The 15,310-nt window shown below is 33.7% G+C and overlaps 3 protein-coding genes across 3 annotated transcripts; 1 reads left to right on the top strand and 2 right to left on the bottom strand.

Moving 5' to 3' along the window:
* Positions 1-6,322: 6,322 nt before the first annotated feature.
* Positions 6,323-8,433, top strand: LOC9325426 (cytochrome P450 86A4). Its single transcript, XM_002892005.2, has 2 exons — positions 6,323-6,945; positions 7,047-8,433. The coding sequence occupies exons 1-2, from the start codon at positions 6,524-6,526 to the stop codon at positions 8,287-8,289; spliced, it is 1,665 nt and encodes a 554-aa protein (XP_002892051.1). The 5' UTR covers positions 6,323-6,523; the 3' UTR covers positions 8,290-8,433.
* Positions 8,434-8,803: 370 nt separating this feature from the next.
* Positions 8,804-11,612, bottom strand: LOC9325425 (glycerol-3-phosphate 2-O-acyltransferase 4). Its single transcript, XM_002889315.2, has 4 exons — positions 11,194-11,612; positions 10,803-11,115; positions 9,836-10,310; positions 8,804-9,430 (listed from the first exon to the last, which is right to left on the bottom strand). Exons 1-4 carry the CDS (start codon positions 11,502-11,504, stop codon positions 9,021-9,023), a joined length of 1,509 nt encoding a protein of 502 aa, XP_002889361.1. The 5' UTR covers positions 11,505-11,612; the 3' UTR covers positions 8,804-9,020.
* A 1,373-nt stretch (positions 11,613-12,985) lies between these two features.
* Positions 12,986-14,387, bottom strand: LOC9328113 (aquaporin PIP1-3). The gene is made up of 4 exons (XM_021013532.1): positions 13,944-14,387; positions 13,561-13,856; positions 13,344-13,484; positions 12,986-13,258 (listed from the first exon to the last, which is right to left on the bottom strand). Exons 1-4 carry the CDS (start codon positions 14,269-14,271, stop codon positions 13,163-13,165), a joined length of 861 nt encoding a protein of 286 aa, XP_020869191.1. The 5' UTR covers positions 14,272-14,387; the 3' UTR covers positions 12,986-13,162.
* Positions 14,388-15,310: the final 923 nt, after the last annotated feature.

Below are 15,310 nucleotides of genomic sequence, written 5' to 3'. Positions count from 1 at the left end.
ATTTTAAAGGATTTTAAAGGTTTTTCAAAGGTTTTACAAGATATTTTAAAGGTTTTTAAAGGTATTTAAAATGCATTTATAAGGTATTTATAAAGTATTTATAAGATTTTAGATACATAGAAATGTAGTTTGTGTATGTTTTAATAATGTTACATACATATTTGGGTAAATCTTATATTTTAAAGAGCATTTTTTATAAGGTTTTTAAAAAGAAGCATTTTTGAAAAGTGGCATTAAAAAGGGGGCATTTTTGCAAAAGCCCATTTATATGGGGTGCGATTAGGCTGAAATTTGTAGAAACAAGCATTTGCTGTCATAAATGTTATTCAATGGTTTAGATAGTTTTAGAAAAGGGTCGTTTGCGAAATTTATCAAACTTAAATATGTATATTGTTGTTGTTTGAAACATTATCATTTATAAATATTTTAATCTCATTCTGTCCTTAGCAAATCATTCCTACCTTCACCAAAAACCATATTTTTATGTAAATAATCCATTCAACATAAATTATAATTTAACTAACTAATAAATCAACAGTTTACAAAATAAAATTAACAATTAGAAGAGTTATATACAGCTGGAGAATTTTCTCTCCTTTTCTCTCTTCTTAAGGTATACACATCATCATGTTAAACATCCAATTCAAAAAAAAGCCAAGTCATTAGTCAATATTTTTTAATTTTTACATTAAAGTCTAATTACAATTTATATTAATGTTAATTATAATTTATATAAGTTTTAATTAAACAAAAACGAATAAAATAAAATAAATAAAAATTTACAATAGTAAAACTACTATTATTATTATGAGAATTTGTTAAAAATGCCCTTTTTTCAATACCCCTTTTCAAAAATGCCCCCTTTGAGAGTCCATTTTTAAGTTTGCCCTCTTTTAATTTTTAATGACCATTTTACCCTTATTTGAAACAAAATTAGGTCCACAAAATACAAAATATTTTTTGGCGGGAAAAGTGATCCCCCAATTTTCCCGCCAAAACACTTGTAAAAACCTTTAAAATACCTTGTAAAATTTTTTCGTAAAAATTTTTTCCGCCAAAAAATTTTCCCGCCAAAAATTTTTTTTGCGGGAAAAGTTATTCCGCAATATTTTTGGCGGGAAAATTTTTGGCGGGAAAAATTTACAAGGTATTTTAAAAGTTTTACAGAGTATTTACAAGTGTTTTGTAAAGTTTTACAATGTATTTTAAAACGTTTTACAAGGTACTTATAAGGTTTTATAAAGTATTTACAACTTGTAAAACCTTATAAAAAACTTGTAAAATCTTATAACTTTTAAAACCTTATAAAATAGTTTGTAAAATCTTATAATATCTTATAAATACCTTATAAATACGTTGTAAAACCTTTTAAAATACATTGTAAAACCTTATAAATACCTTGTAAAAAACCTTTAAAATACCTTGTAAATTTTTCCCGCAAAAAATTTAACGCCAAAAAAATTGCGGAATCACTTTTCCCGCAAAAAAAATTTTTGGCGGGAAAATTTTTTGGCGGGAAAAAATTTTACGGGAAAATTTTACAAGGTATTTTAAAGGTTTTACAAGTGTTTTTGGCGGGAAAAATTGTGGGATCACTTTTCCCGCCAAAAATATTTTGTATTTTGTGAACCTAATTTTGTTATATTTCCTTATATATTTGTAATATCTTTTATTAAAAGAAGGGTAATTTAGTCATTTTGTACATAAAAAGGGGTATTTTTAAAAATGGACAGCCAAAGGGGGCATTTTTGAAAAGGGGTATTGAAAAAGGGGTATTTTTGTGAGTCTCCCTATTATTATTTTATTAGTAATAATAATATAATTCAAATTTTAACATAGACAAAATTAAAAATAATCATACTTCAAATTTTTGAATGTGTTAATGAGTTTTAGTATGACGTAAAATTTAAATGTATAGTAGAGTAAAAATCAATTTGTGTTTCTAAAATTTAAAATAAAACATTAATTTGTAAGAGCAATATAATACAAAGAGTTTTTCTTTATTATTAAATGTTCACTTAAGAAAAAATTACTAAAAAATAAAGAGAAGGAAAGGGACTCGAAAAAGAGGCTTAAACCCATTTCTAATCCATTTACTTAAACATGTAAGTTTAATCAAAATTAAAATATTTTAGAGTAAAATAAATAAATTACATGTTAAACCCATTTCTAATCCATTTACTTAAACATGTAAGTTTAATCAAAATTAAAATATTTTAGAGTAAAATAAATAAATTACATGTTAAACCCATTTCTAATCCATTTACTTAAACATGTAAGTTTAATCAAAATTAAAATATTTTTGAGTAAAATAAATAAATTACATGTTAAAATTTTTATTATGTGTAAACATGTTGAACTTGGAACACTTAAAGACCAAATAATCTAGACAGAATGTTGTGTCCGGTTTTGTTTTAAAAAATTTAAAATTTATCCCTTAAAATTTTAGTTATATGTAAAACTAAATTGAACCTATAACATCTCTTAGGGTATAGATGATATTGTATCCAATTATTTTATACAAAATTAAAAAATTTAACACTTATCAAAAAAAACAAGAAAAAAAAAACATTTTAAAAAAACAAGTGTTAAAAATTTAATTATGTGTAAACCATATTGAACCTATAACACCTCTTAGGGGTTTGGATGTTGTATCCAATTAACTAAAATTTAACACATAAAAAAACAAAAACAAAAAAAAATTTTTAAAAAACAAGTGTTAAAATTTTAATTATGTATAAACCATATTGAACCTATAACACTTCTTAGGGGTTTGGATGTTGTATCAAATTAGTTTACACTAAAATTAAAAAATTTAACACTTATCAAAAAAAAGAAAAAAAACAAAGCATTTAAAAAAGAAATACAAGTGTTAAAATTTTAATTGTGTATAAACAATATTAAACCTATAACACCTCTTATGGGTCTGGATGTTGTATCCAATTTGTTTACACAACATTAAAAAAATTAACACTTTTAAAAAAAGCAAAACATTTAAAAAAAAAATAGTGTTAAAATTTTAATTATGTGTAAGCCATATTGAACCTAGAACACCTCTTAGGGGTTTGAATGTTGTATCCAATTAGTTTACACAAAATTAAAAAATTTAACACTTATCAAAAAAAAAAGAAAAAAAATCAAAACATTTTTAAAAAAATAAAAGTGTTAAAAATTTAATAATGTGTCAACCATATTGAACCTATAACACCTCTTAGGGGTTTGGATGTTGTATCCAATTAGTTTACACAAAATTAGAAAATTTAACACTTATCAAAAAAAAGAAAAAATACATTTAAAAAAAAACATTTAAAAAATAAGTGTTAAAAATTTTAATTATGTGTAAACCATATTGAACCTAGAACACCTAGGGGTTTGGATGTTGTATCCAATTAGTTTACACAAAATTAAAAAATTTAACACTTATCAAAAAAAAACAAAACATTTTTTAAAAAAATACAAGTGCTAAAAATTTAATTATGTGTCAACCATATTGAACCTAGAACACCTCTTAGGGGTTTGGATGTTATATCCAATTAGTTTACACAAAATTAAAAAATTTAACACTTATCAAAAAAAAAGAAAAAAAAAACAAAACATTTTAAAAAAAATACAAATGTTAAAAATTTAATAATGTGTAAACCATATTGAACCTAGAACACCTCTTAGGGGTTTGGATGTTGTATCCAATTAGTTTACACAAAATTAAAAAATTTAACACTTATCAAAAAAAAGAAAAAAAAAACAAAACATTTTTAAAAAAATACAAGTGTTAAAAATTTAATAATGTGTAAACCATATTGAACTTAGAACACCTCTTAGGGGTTTGGATGTTGTATCTAATTAGTTTACACAAAATTAAAAAATTTAACACTTATCAAAAAAAAGAAAAAAAAAACAAAACATTTTAAAAAAAATACAAGTGTTAAAAATTTAATAATGTGTAAACCATATTGAACCTAGAACACCTCTTAGGGGTTTGGATGTTGTATCCAATTAGTTTACACAAAATTAAAAACTTTAACACTTATAAAAAAAAAAGAAAAAAAACAAAACATTTTAAAAAAAATACAAGTGTTAAAAATTTAATAATGTGTAAAACATATTGAACCTAGAACACCTCTTAGGGGTTTGGATGTTGTATCCAATTAGTTTACACAAAATTAAAAAATTTAACACTTATCAAAAAAAAAGAAAAAAAAAAACAAAACATTTTTAAAAAAATACAAGTGTTAAAAATTTAATATTGTGTAAACCATATTGAACCTAGAACACCTCTTAGGGGTTTGGATGTTGTATCCAATTAGTTTACACAAAATTAAAAAATTTAACACTTATCAAAAAAAAAAGAAAAAAAAAACAAAACATTTTAAAAAAAATACAAGTGTTAAAAATTTAATAATGTGTAAACCATATTGAACCTAGAACACCTCTTATGGGTTTGGATGTTGTATCCAATTAGTTTACACAAAATTAAAAAATTTAACACTTATCAAAAAAAAAGAAAAAAAAAACAAAACATTTTAAAAAAATACAAGTGTTAAAAATTTAATAATGTGTAAACCATATTGAACCTAGAACACCTCTTAGGGGTTTGGATGTTGTATCCAATTAGTTTACACAAAATTAAAAAATTTAACACTTATCAAAGAAAAAAAAAAACAAAACGTTGAAAACAATTTTTACAAAAAGACTGAAAAAACCTGTGAGAAAAAAAAAACTAGGGCCTAACCCATTAAGTGGGCGGCCGAATCGGCCGACTTACGTTGGAATTCATTTAAATCCCAGAGGCCTCTTATCAAAAAATGGGCCGTGACTTTAAAGTCCAGTTGATATCTTACTAAAGAAGCAGGTGCATTAATTTATAGGACAAGTTTCAAGGGACAAGTTCCAACTAAACGATGTGGGATGTGCACAGTATAACGCCGACTTATCAGTTTCCTTTTATTTTCATGGGTCCGGTCCAAGTAACTTGGCCCAATTCGGTTAATTTGAAACTTGTAATGTATGGATGTGGGGACAAAGTGAACGTTTAATAAGAAAGTTTTTTTGTCCCACATCGAAACATTTTAAAGCCGATGACAAATCTAGTTTAAATAATGTAACAGCCTTTTCTACAACATTAAAAAAGGCAAATATATACACAAATATTAAAAATATGATATGTATATGAAGTCATATATATAATGATGTCATTTATTTACGAGTCGCATGGTAACTAAAGTCAGCGTAACTATTTTGACTTTCACATACTATTCAATGACATCTTTCTTACTTAATATTCCGCTGCCATGTCCCACTTTGGTTTTCAGTTTTTGGTTAATTTAAGGAATTTCATCGGTAAAAATCGAAGATATAAAGGCATTAAAGGAGAAACCAAAAAAGTCAAAATGGGGACACAACAAGTGTTTTCTTTGTAGGCTTAATAATGAGAAGAAGAAACTCAGGAAAGTGTATTCCTAAAGTAAACACTACTTCCTTCATTCCTATGATTATCGATTATTAAAGATATGGAGTCGCTTACCAAATCTTAAAACCGGTAAACCAAAACTAGCTAGGAAATTTTGTTAAGGAAGAATTAACAAAACTTTTAATTTTATTTAAATAGAAAAATATAAACAATAAAAATAAAAGCTCACCATACTACTGATGCAAGATCTCACCTAGATTTACTCACAGATGTAGGTGTAAACCCAGTTTTTAACCAAACTAAATCGAATTATGCAAAAATTAATTACGGAAACTTAATCTCTTACATAGATCCTTGAACCAAATAATCCAAATCCAGGTTGAAGTAGATTCAACCAAATCGAAATAATTTTATTTAAATATTAGTTTTGTTTCAGTTACAATTTCATTTGATTTTCCAAAAATTTCACAAACCAAATAAACAAAACAAACCAAACCAAAATCTGGAATATCACTTGTAGCTGTACCTATAAATTATTATAGCATTAAATCTAGCTCACCACCAAACTCAACATGTGTTAATCTTTTAACCCTAAACTTCTAAATTTTAAAATAGACGACTTTTTTTACTTCTTTCTTCTTCCCCACCATCTTTTTCTGTGCCCTATGTTCTCAACTAATCTCATTTAATTCACTACACACAGTTGCATCAATATATATGTAAGGGATCTCTATATGTAATTACTTATACACATACATACATATGATCATTTAATGAAATTCATTAAATGAAACTATTCCTTTCGCTGCAAAATTAGGTACCAGCAAAGCATAAACACCACTTTACCACTTCTTGACTTCCAAATCTGAAAACCCTCTCATTATATATAAAAACCAATTTACATATATACTTGTCTCAACGATAACAGCGGAGGTTCATTAATGAGGGTTTGATTCTGATAGTTACGAGTGACAGATTGTGAAAATCACAGAGAAGCTTCTTCCTCTTTTTTCTCCCTATAAATTTCCGTAGAAAAATCATTCATTCGCATCTCTTCTCTTCTAAATAATCACCACATTACTTTACTTTCTCGGGAAACAATAATAAGAGAGCTACATGGAAATATCCAATGCGATGCTTCTCGTAGCGGTGGTAACAGGGTATTGGCTATGGTTCAAGAGGATCTCACGGTGGCTGAAGGGTCCACGTGTCTGGCCTCTGTTGGGTAGTCTTCCTGGTCTGATAGAGCAACGTGACAGAATGCATGAATGGATCACCGAGAACCTCCGTGCGTGCGGTGGCACTTACCAGACTTGTATCTTTGCCGTGCCTTTCTTGGCTAAGAAGCAAGGTCTCGTGACTGTCACGTGTGACCCTAAGAATCTCGAACACATGCTCAAGACCCGGTTCGATAACTACCCTAAAGGTCCTACATGGCAATCCGTCTTCCACGATCTTCTCGGTCAAGGTATTTTCAACTCCGACGGTGACACCTGGCTCTTCCAACGCAAAACCGCTGCTCTCGAATTCACAACAAGGTACCAAACCGCTCGGTTTAATCCTGATTTCTCGAATTCATCATGCATTTCTTTTACAATTGACTCCTACTTACAGCCGGTTCGGTATTGTTATGATTCAGGACGTTGCGGCAAGCCATGGGTAGATGGGTAAACCGAGGAATTAAGCTCCGGTTCTGTCCAATTCTTGAAACGGCTCAAGCCAAATCAGAACCGGTTGATCTCCAAGACTTAATACTACGACTCACATTCGACAACATTTGCGGATTGGCGTTCGGTAAGGACACACGAACCTGCGCACCGGGGCTTCCCGAGAATGGCTTTGCCTCGGCATTCGATCGAGCCACTGAAGCCTCACTTCAACGGTTTATCATACCGGAGTTTATGTGGAAGCTGAAGAAATGGCTTGGGCTCGGTTTAGAAGTAAGCTTGAGCCGAAGCTTAGGAGAAATCGATGGATATTTAGCTGCTGTTATAAATACACGTAAGCAAGAATTGATGAGTCAGCAAGAAAGTGGAACCCACCAGAGACACGACGATCTCCTCTCGCGTTTCATGATGAAGAAAACCGAATCTTACAGTGACACGTTTCTCCAACACGTGGCGCTTAACTTTATCCTAGCTGGACGTGACACGTCATCAGTTGCCCTGAGCTGGTTTTTCTGGCTTATCACGATGCATCCAACCGTCGAGGATAAAATCGTCCGCGAGATCTGCTCCGTTCTGATCGAGACACGTGGTGCTGATGACGTCGCGTCTTGGACCGAGGAGCCTCTAGGGTTCGACGAAATCGACCGTTTGGTTTACCTGAAGGCGGCGATCTCGGAGACGCTCAGGCTTTACCCGTCGGTGCCGGAAGATTCGAAACACGTCGAGAACGACGACGTTTTACCGGACGGGACTTTTGTTCCGGCGGGATCGTCGGTGACGTACTCGATTTACGCGGCGGGGAGGATGAAATCGACTTGGGGAGAAGATTGTCTGGAATTTAATCCGGAGAGATGGATTTCTCCGATGGACGGAAAATTTATCAATCACGATCAATATCGGTTCGTGGCGTTCAATGCTGGACCAAGGATTTGCTTGGGGAAAGATCTGGCGTATCTTCAGATGAAAACAATAGCGGCGGCGGTGTTTCTCCGTCACCGGCTTACGGTGGTTCCGGGACATAAAGTGGAGCAGAAGATGTCGTTGACGCTATTTATGAAGAACGGACTTCTGGTGAATCTGCACAAGAGGGACCTCCAAGGGATCATGAAGAGTCTAGTGGTGAAGAAGAGCGACGGTGTCGCCAATGGTAAATGTAACGGCGTTATTGGTGAAGGCGTCGCCGTTTACTTAAATACGGGAGTTGCGGTGGTTTAAGGCCAATCACGTCTCTGATTTATTCATATATACACTTTTTATATTCCAAAATAAAACATTTGGACAAAAATACAGCTTGTAATTTTTGGTCAATATGAAATTATAAGCAATATACTCCACTTAGTAATTTACCGGGTTCTTTAATTTTTCTATTTTTTTGTAAACTTTTAGATTTTCTTTATGGAAAATTATTGTAAGCAAATCATATATATAGTCCAAAATAAATACATTTTACTTCGTACTAGCTACCTTAGTCCTATTTCGCTTGAATGAATCAATCAACAAGTGTGTTTAAGTTTCACGTGAAAACAAAAGGAAATTAGCTGTGTATTGAATTTGTATATACCAATTTTTTTCATTGTGTCAGTTTCTTGATCCAAAGTCATGACCAAGATGGAAATTGATCGTAAGCAGGTGCAATGGACAACAGATTAAGCACAAACTCTGTAAGATCTATGCAGTTCTGAAGGAGAATTTGTATCTATTTCTATGTTGTGGTTGACAATTAAAAAGATATCTTAGACAGTTTTTACTACTCATTCATAGTTAAGACAAGGGAAAATGGTAAACTACATGTACGTACGTTGTTTCAAATGTAATTTCATTATCCGGTGCATATTCAACAAAACCTTTTCGTCGAACAACACATGAAAAAAAAGTAATTGGGAAAACCAGAAAGGCCTAACTTCACTCCCAAGCAAAATAGCAGCAACCAGTAACTAGCTAGATTATTAGTCCATGGACTTGGTCTTATTGATAGACTCAACCTTTCCGTCGTTGCCTCCAAGCAACAGATACTTATCCTTCCTTGTAAGTTCAGTGCATTCGAACCCCAAAACTCCACCGATCACCTTCTGAACGTAATTAGCCACCTCAAAAGGAGTCTTGCCACCACCGTTTACCGTCATTTCTTCGGGCAAACGGTCCAAGAAAGTGGCCTCGTAGCTAGGTCGAGGGTTCATGAAGAAGAAGTACGGATCCCAGAATTTCACACCTCTAACTGTCGTCCCGTTGAACATCCCTTGCTTGCAGTTCATGGCCACAGGCACGATCCGGTCGCTCAGCTCCGCAAATAGAGCACTGAATCTTAGTAGATATGGTTCTCTACACGTTGTGCCTTCAGGACAGATCACCAAATCACCTGTTGCAAAATAAAAAAACAGAGTTACAATGATAGGAATTATGTGTATAGAAGATCAGAGAAATATGTGTTTTTGTACATTAAACGTATATGATTCTATAATATATAAATAACAACTCAGGTGATCTCTTTTCTTTTAAGAACAGAGATAATGTGATAGTAATGAAACCAAATTAATGTGTAGAAAAACCAGAGATGCTCTGTTTTCTTGCTTTATTATTTAGGAAACGAAAGGTATTTGATTCTAAAAATGATAATATGTATGTGTGACAGTGATAATCAATGGAGCCTAGGTTCTCTGTTCATTTCAGATTAGAGTTCATGAGATAATCAAACCAATGGATCATATGTAGCAAAACAGAGATACTCTGCTTTTGTATAATGATAATTGAGCATGGAAAATACCTTTCTCGAGGAGTTGTCTCATGCGGGCTGCATCAGCGACACGGTCTCGGGTCAGAGCAACAGCAGGAATGGGTGAGAGCATCAGGGAGAGGCGAGAGACACTATAAGTGACACATGTGATCTTACGGCCGAGAGCAATGGCGATAATTATGGGGTCAAGGGCGGTTCGGTGGTTAAGGACGTAAAGGTTTCCAGGTTTGCCGGGGGAAGGAGGGGGAGGACGGTGGCCACGGATTGTGAGGTGAATGCCGAGGATCTCGTAAGTGTAGCGAACGAAGCGTTCGGGTAAAGGGAGGTTGAAGTAGACGCGGAAGATAGAGAGCATAAAGCCGAAAGGAAGCCAAAGGTAAATGATTAAGGCGTTCAACGGCGTCGGACGTTGGACAAGACGGCCATCGTGGAAGATTATGCGGTTCTTGAGACGCTCTATAGGGACTGTTGTGGCTGATTTGGTCTCATGCACCATGTAACCTTCCTGTTAAAATATTATAATAAGAGTCATTCTAAAATTCACGATTATTATAGTAAGAAATGATGTAAAATACTATTGAACTTTCAAACAATATTGACATATGGGATCATTCATTAAATGGACCGTCCAACTTATGTGGTGATGGTAGTTGGTGATAGGTTGGAAGCATTTATGAAAACTATTATTCTATTCTACTATCTAATTTTTGTCACTGTCAGTGACCACTTTCCTCAACTTGAATTCACTTTTATATGAGTTTTGTATCTTAAAAACTGTGGATCTTTCATGAGTTTATGATACACATACAAAGTAAACAAATCATGTGGGAAATTTTAATTCATTTGCCCATAGATCATGTGAATCCTCTCCACCGCATTTATAGGTCTTTAAGTACTTATACTTCTTTAATTAATTACCAACTAAATCAGGTTTTAATAATTTCAAGAAACGTAAATTGGATATGCAAATGAAACCAGAGAGGAGAGATAGAGACACCTTGCAAATGGACATGAAATCGTGATCGGAGGTCCGGTCACCGAGTCCAATATCCGGTGATTCTTCGCCGAACTCTTTCAAGATGGCTAATCTCTTCAAATCACCAACAAGAACACCAGGCTTTTTAACAAAACCAGTAGCTTTCATCGTTTTGGGGTTAACTTCAATCTCTGTTCCCAAAACTTTTTCTCCTCCCAAATAATCTTTGACGAATGGCTCAACCATCACTATCGGATTCGCAGTAACCACCACTTTCCTCTTGCATTTATCAAACACCTCAAAACTATCTTTCCTCACATCCGCCGCGTAAAACCTAAAGAAATTTTTGAAAAAGAAATTCAAAAACTGAGTTTCCAAAATCGAAACAATAAAGATCCGGTGATTGTGGTACCGTGGAAGAACGGCGCGAGAGACGAGTTCGATGTTCTTGATTTTGATACCGGCGAAGGAGATGTAGATAAGGATTTGGATTCCGAGAGATTCGGAGACGAAGAGATAAGCGATGATGACGATGGGAAGAGAAAGAAGAAGGATCAATCCACGGAAGAGACTACCTGCTTCAATGGCGACGAGCATGAAGTAAGGGAAAGAGCTTCTTGAGAGAAGCAGAGTGCCGTCGAGATCCGCAGCGATCGAATCATACTCTCTGCTTTTACACTCGCTTATCGGAGGAAAACTTCGGCTCTTCTTCGCCGGAGACATGTTTTCTTGCGGCGAATCTTTCTTGATACTGGCGGTGTAGTAAACAGAGAGAGAGAGAGAGAGAGATATAGAGAATTTGGAAAGAAAGAGAGGGAAGTCCTTGGGGTTTTAAATGCGCCTTCTATAAAGTGGTTGTTTAATCGCTCAACCGACTAAATAACTTTTCAATTCAATTAATATAAACTCTTTACGATTTTATCCTAACTTTCAATCTTGACAAAATTAACCATGGAGTACTATTTACAAGTAGCTACAAGTGAAGGTTTCAATTTACACTTATTTCACGATATGTTAAAGTTAATTAATATGAGTAATTATTTGATTAGAGTATTTATTAGATGATGAAATTTGGTGTATATATAAATGTTTACATAAATATTTTTGGTCACGCGGTTTAGTTACTCTTTTTTGTTGATTGACATGAAAGAAAGTAGCTTAAGTGGTTCACCTAAATGGAAGGCTGTATAATTAATTGAGTGAGTTATTAGAATATATAGTTGGCTAAGTCTGTATAATATTCAACTATACGTGAAACATTAAATTCGACGGCCGCCTGACCAAGTTAATATACGAAAATGACTTTTATATAATGATAGCATTTAATTTTGATTGCAAGATTTACGTATTAAGGAGTCGCCGACAGTAGAGTTTTGTATATGCATGCTGATTGACTTAATTATATAGGATTTTTTTTTTTTTTTTTTTTTCTTGTATTGTATCATATGGATGGTCAGTGATATTATTAATAAAACGGTAAATGGTTGGGTGTTGGAGAGGCCCTTGTTCATACTTACGGATATGAATGTAACAGTTTATGGATATCCCATAGTATTAAATATCATACGCTATGGAAATTGAAATTGCAGTAAGCCAGCACCACATCACGTGAACCTTATGTAGACGATCACGTATATATATATATATATATATATATGTGTGTGTGTGTTTGAGATAAATTACCAAAATGTGCATGCAAATTATGTAGACATCACAATTAAACAGAATTTATTTCCAAGCAGATAACACTCATTTATCATAAGCATACACTCTGAAGATGTGAAACTAAAAAGTAAATAGTAAAAACTAAAAAAGCTTAAGAGTGGGCAGGTAATCCACTTTGACAACAATGACAAGACCATTTCTAGAATAAATAAGTAAGAATGTTTTCTCTCAAGTCTCAACTTGGTTGGCTATCTAATTTCTATCGCAACAAATTAAGAAAGCTTTTTCAAACCAAAAAGAAAGAGAAAAAAAAAACATAACAAAGCTTTCGAGTGTGCAGTTGATAGATATATTTATTTAGTAGTATCCATAAAGAGCTTTAGTAGCAAATTATGCATAGTACTAGGCTAAATAAATAATTGATAAGTGCGAAAGAGGCCCAATGTAAATGGGCTAAATACCCACGTTAACTTGGTTAAGTCGATGACCAGATAAACCAAGCCGAAACCATATCAGATTCATTTTGCAACTTTCTCAAATCAAAATTAAAACGATTAAAAGCGTACCAAATATATATCATCATCATCATACACCAAAACGATTAAACCACAGCAAATAAGAAATACTAGACAAATCCATTAACCACATGACCACATCTCTCAAATATTTTCAAGCACGACGATACAAACCAAGATAGATAATAAAGCAACAAACAATCAGGTTCTGGACTTGAATGGAATGGCTCTGATGACAAGTTGGTGGTAAAGAGCTGCAAGAGCTGCTCCAATGAATGGTCCCACCCAGAATATCCACTGCAAATCAAAATAACCAAATCAAATTGACATAAAGAGATAAAAATCATATCTGCTGCTGAATATATAATAATGGGAGACTTACGTGGTCATCCCAAGCGTGGTCCTTGTTGTAGATGATTGCAGCTCCAAGACTCCTTGCTGGGTTAATTCCGGTTCCGGTTATCGGAATCGTCGCCAAGTGAACCAAGAACACAGCGAATCCGATTGGGAGTGGAGCCAAAATCTGCAAAAATAACACTAAATTATGAATCTTTCTCAACACCCCAAAAATCAATTAAGAGGACTCAAACGAAATATACCGGAACGTGGGAGTCACGAGCGCTTCTCTTGGCGTCAGTGGCGGAGAAGACCGTGTAGACAAGGACGAAGGTTCCGATGATCTCAGCGCCCAAACCAGAGCCCTTAGTGTAGCCGTGAGCGACTGTGTTGGCTCCTCCGCCGAGAGTTTGGTAAGGATTTGGCTGGAAGCCTTTGACAACTCCGGCGCCGCAGATGGCTCCGAGACATTGCATCACGATGTAGAAGACAGCTCTCGTCAATGACAGCTTACGAGCCAAGAACAGACCAAATGTCACCGCTGGGTTGATGTGCCCACCTGAAACACATACACAAACACATTAGAACCAACTCTAAATTCAGATCTCTTCGAGTAAATCCTTTTTAAAGAAGATAAATGGGTTACCAGAGATTCCAGCAGTACAGTAGACAAGGGCAAAGATCATGCCACCAAAAGCCCAAGCAATGCCTTGGATTCCAACAGAGGCACACATGTTTGGTGCTCTCTTCACTCCCATCACTGTCAATACTGTTATGTATAGAAACAGGAATGTGGCTATGAACTCGGCGATTCCGGCTCTGTAGAAGGACCATGAACTCAGCTCGCCTGGCTCGAACAGTGGAGCTGGTGGTGGCTCCTTGTAGTCTTTGTCCGTCTGAGCCGATGTCCCAATGGGTTGCCTCTCTGGGAACTTGTTCGCTCCCACTCGAACATCCTCTTCTTTCCCTTCCATCTCTCTCTCTAGAAAACGTTAAAGTTTTTAGCTTTCTTCTCTCTTCAATGGGTAGTGAGTGGCTGAGAAGGAAAAAAAAAGGTGGTTTTATAGAGAAGAGAGAGATAATAGAAAAAGCAAAGCCTAACGTCTAGAAAATATGATTGTTTTTTTTCCAATTTAAATAATGAGAAATACAGAGATTCATGGATAACGATGATCTTCGTAAAAGCATAATTGTAATAGGGACATGATGATATTTAATCATGTAACAAAACCCACGCTAATAATTCTGTTGCGTTGGCTACTAATTATTATATTATGAAACTCCTTATAAAGATAGCATGTTTGACCTAATTTACATTACCCACCTTATCTTCTTTTGCAGTTCTGGCTGTACATTTAGTTATCTACCAAATAAACCAAAAAATATTAATGGCTGCCTTTGTGCGCAGAAGCAGCTTAATTCTGTAAGTCGTAATATGAATCAAAATTATTATAGCGATAAAATAGTAAGTAATCATGGAGATGTGTTATGTTAAAGTAATCAAAAGTCATTCTGTGAGTTGTCTTTTCTCTTGAGGTTTTGCCAACAAAGAAAGTTATCTCTTTTGGACGGTATTACAGGGGGCTCTCAGTGAAAAATGTAAAAAATATGACTGTAGTTGGTATCGTTTAAAAACAGTGAAAAATAAAGGACAAACTTTTTGACTAGTCGACGAATAAATAATCACTTTTCCGACCGTTGGAGGAAGAAAAAGGAAACAAGTGCTTGGAAAGCGACTGCTTTATCTAACATAGTCTGGATTATTGTGCCCGGCCTAGAATATTTTTATTTAATTATTAACTGGGTACTAGTGACAAAATTATTAAAAAGAAAATTGGAGTTCTTGAAACAGAAAAAAAGAAAAAAATTGGAGATAAGTTTCCATTTTCCGGGGGTTGAATTGAACAGCTCAGAAATGTATTTTGCTTTTCTGTGATCACATGTTCGTTTCCCTACTCCCACTTTTTTTATTTTTTCTCTCAATCTTTTCAAATCTAACCAAAATTAAAATTT

The sequence above is a fragment of the Arabidopsis lyrata genome (assembly GCF_000004255.2).
Source record: "Arabidopsis lyrata subsp. lyrata unplaced genomic scaffold ARALYscaffold_1, whole genome shotgun sequence".
Classification (NCBI taxonomy): domain Eukaryota; kingdom Viridiplantae; phylum Streptophyta; class Magnoliopsida; order Brassicales; family Brassicaceae; genus Arabidopsis; species Arabidopsis lyrata.
This window is presented reverse-complemented; position numbering and strand designations above follow the sequence as displayed.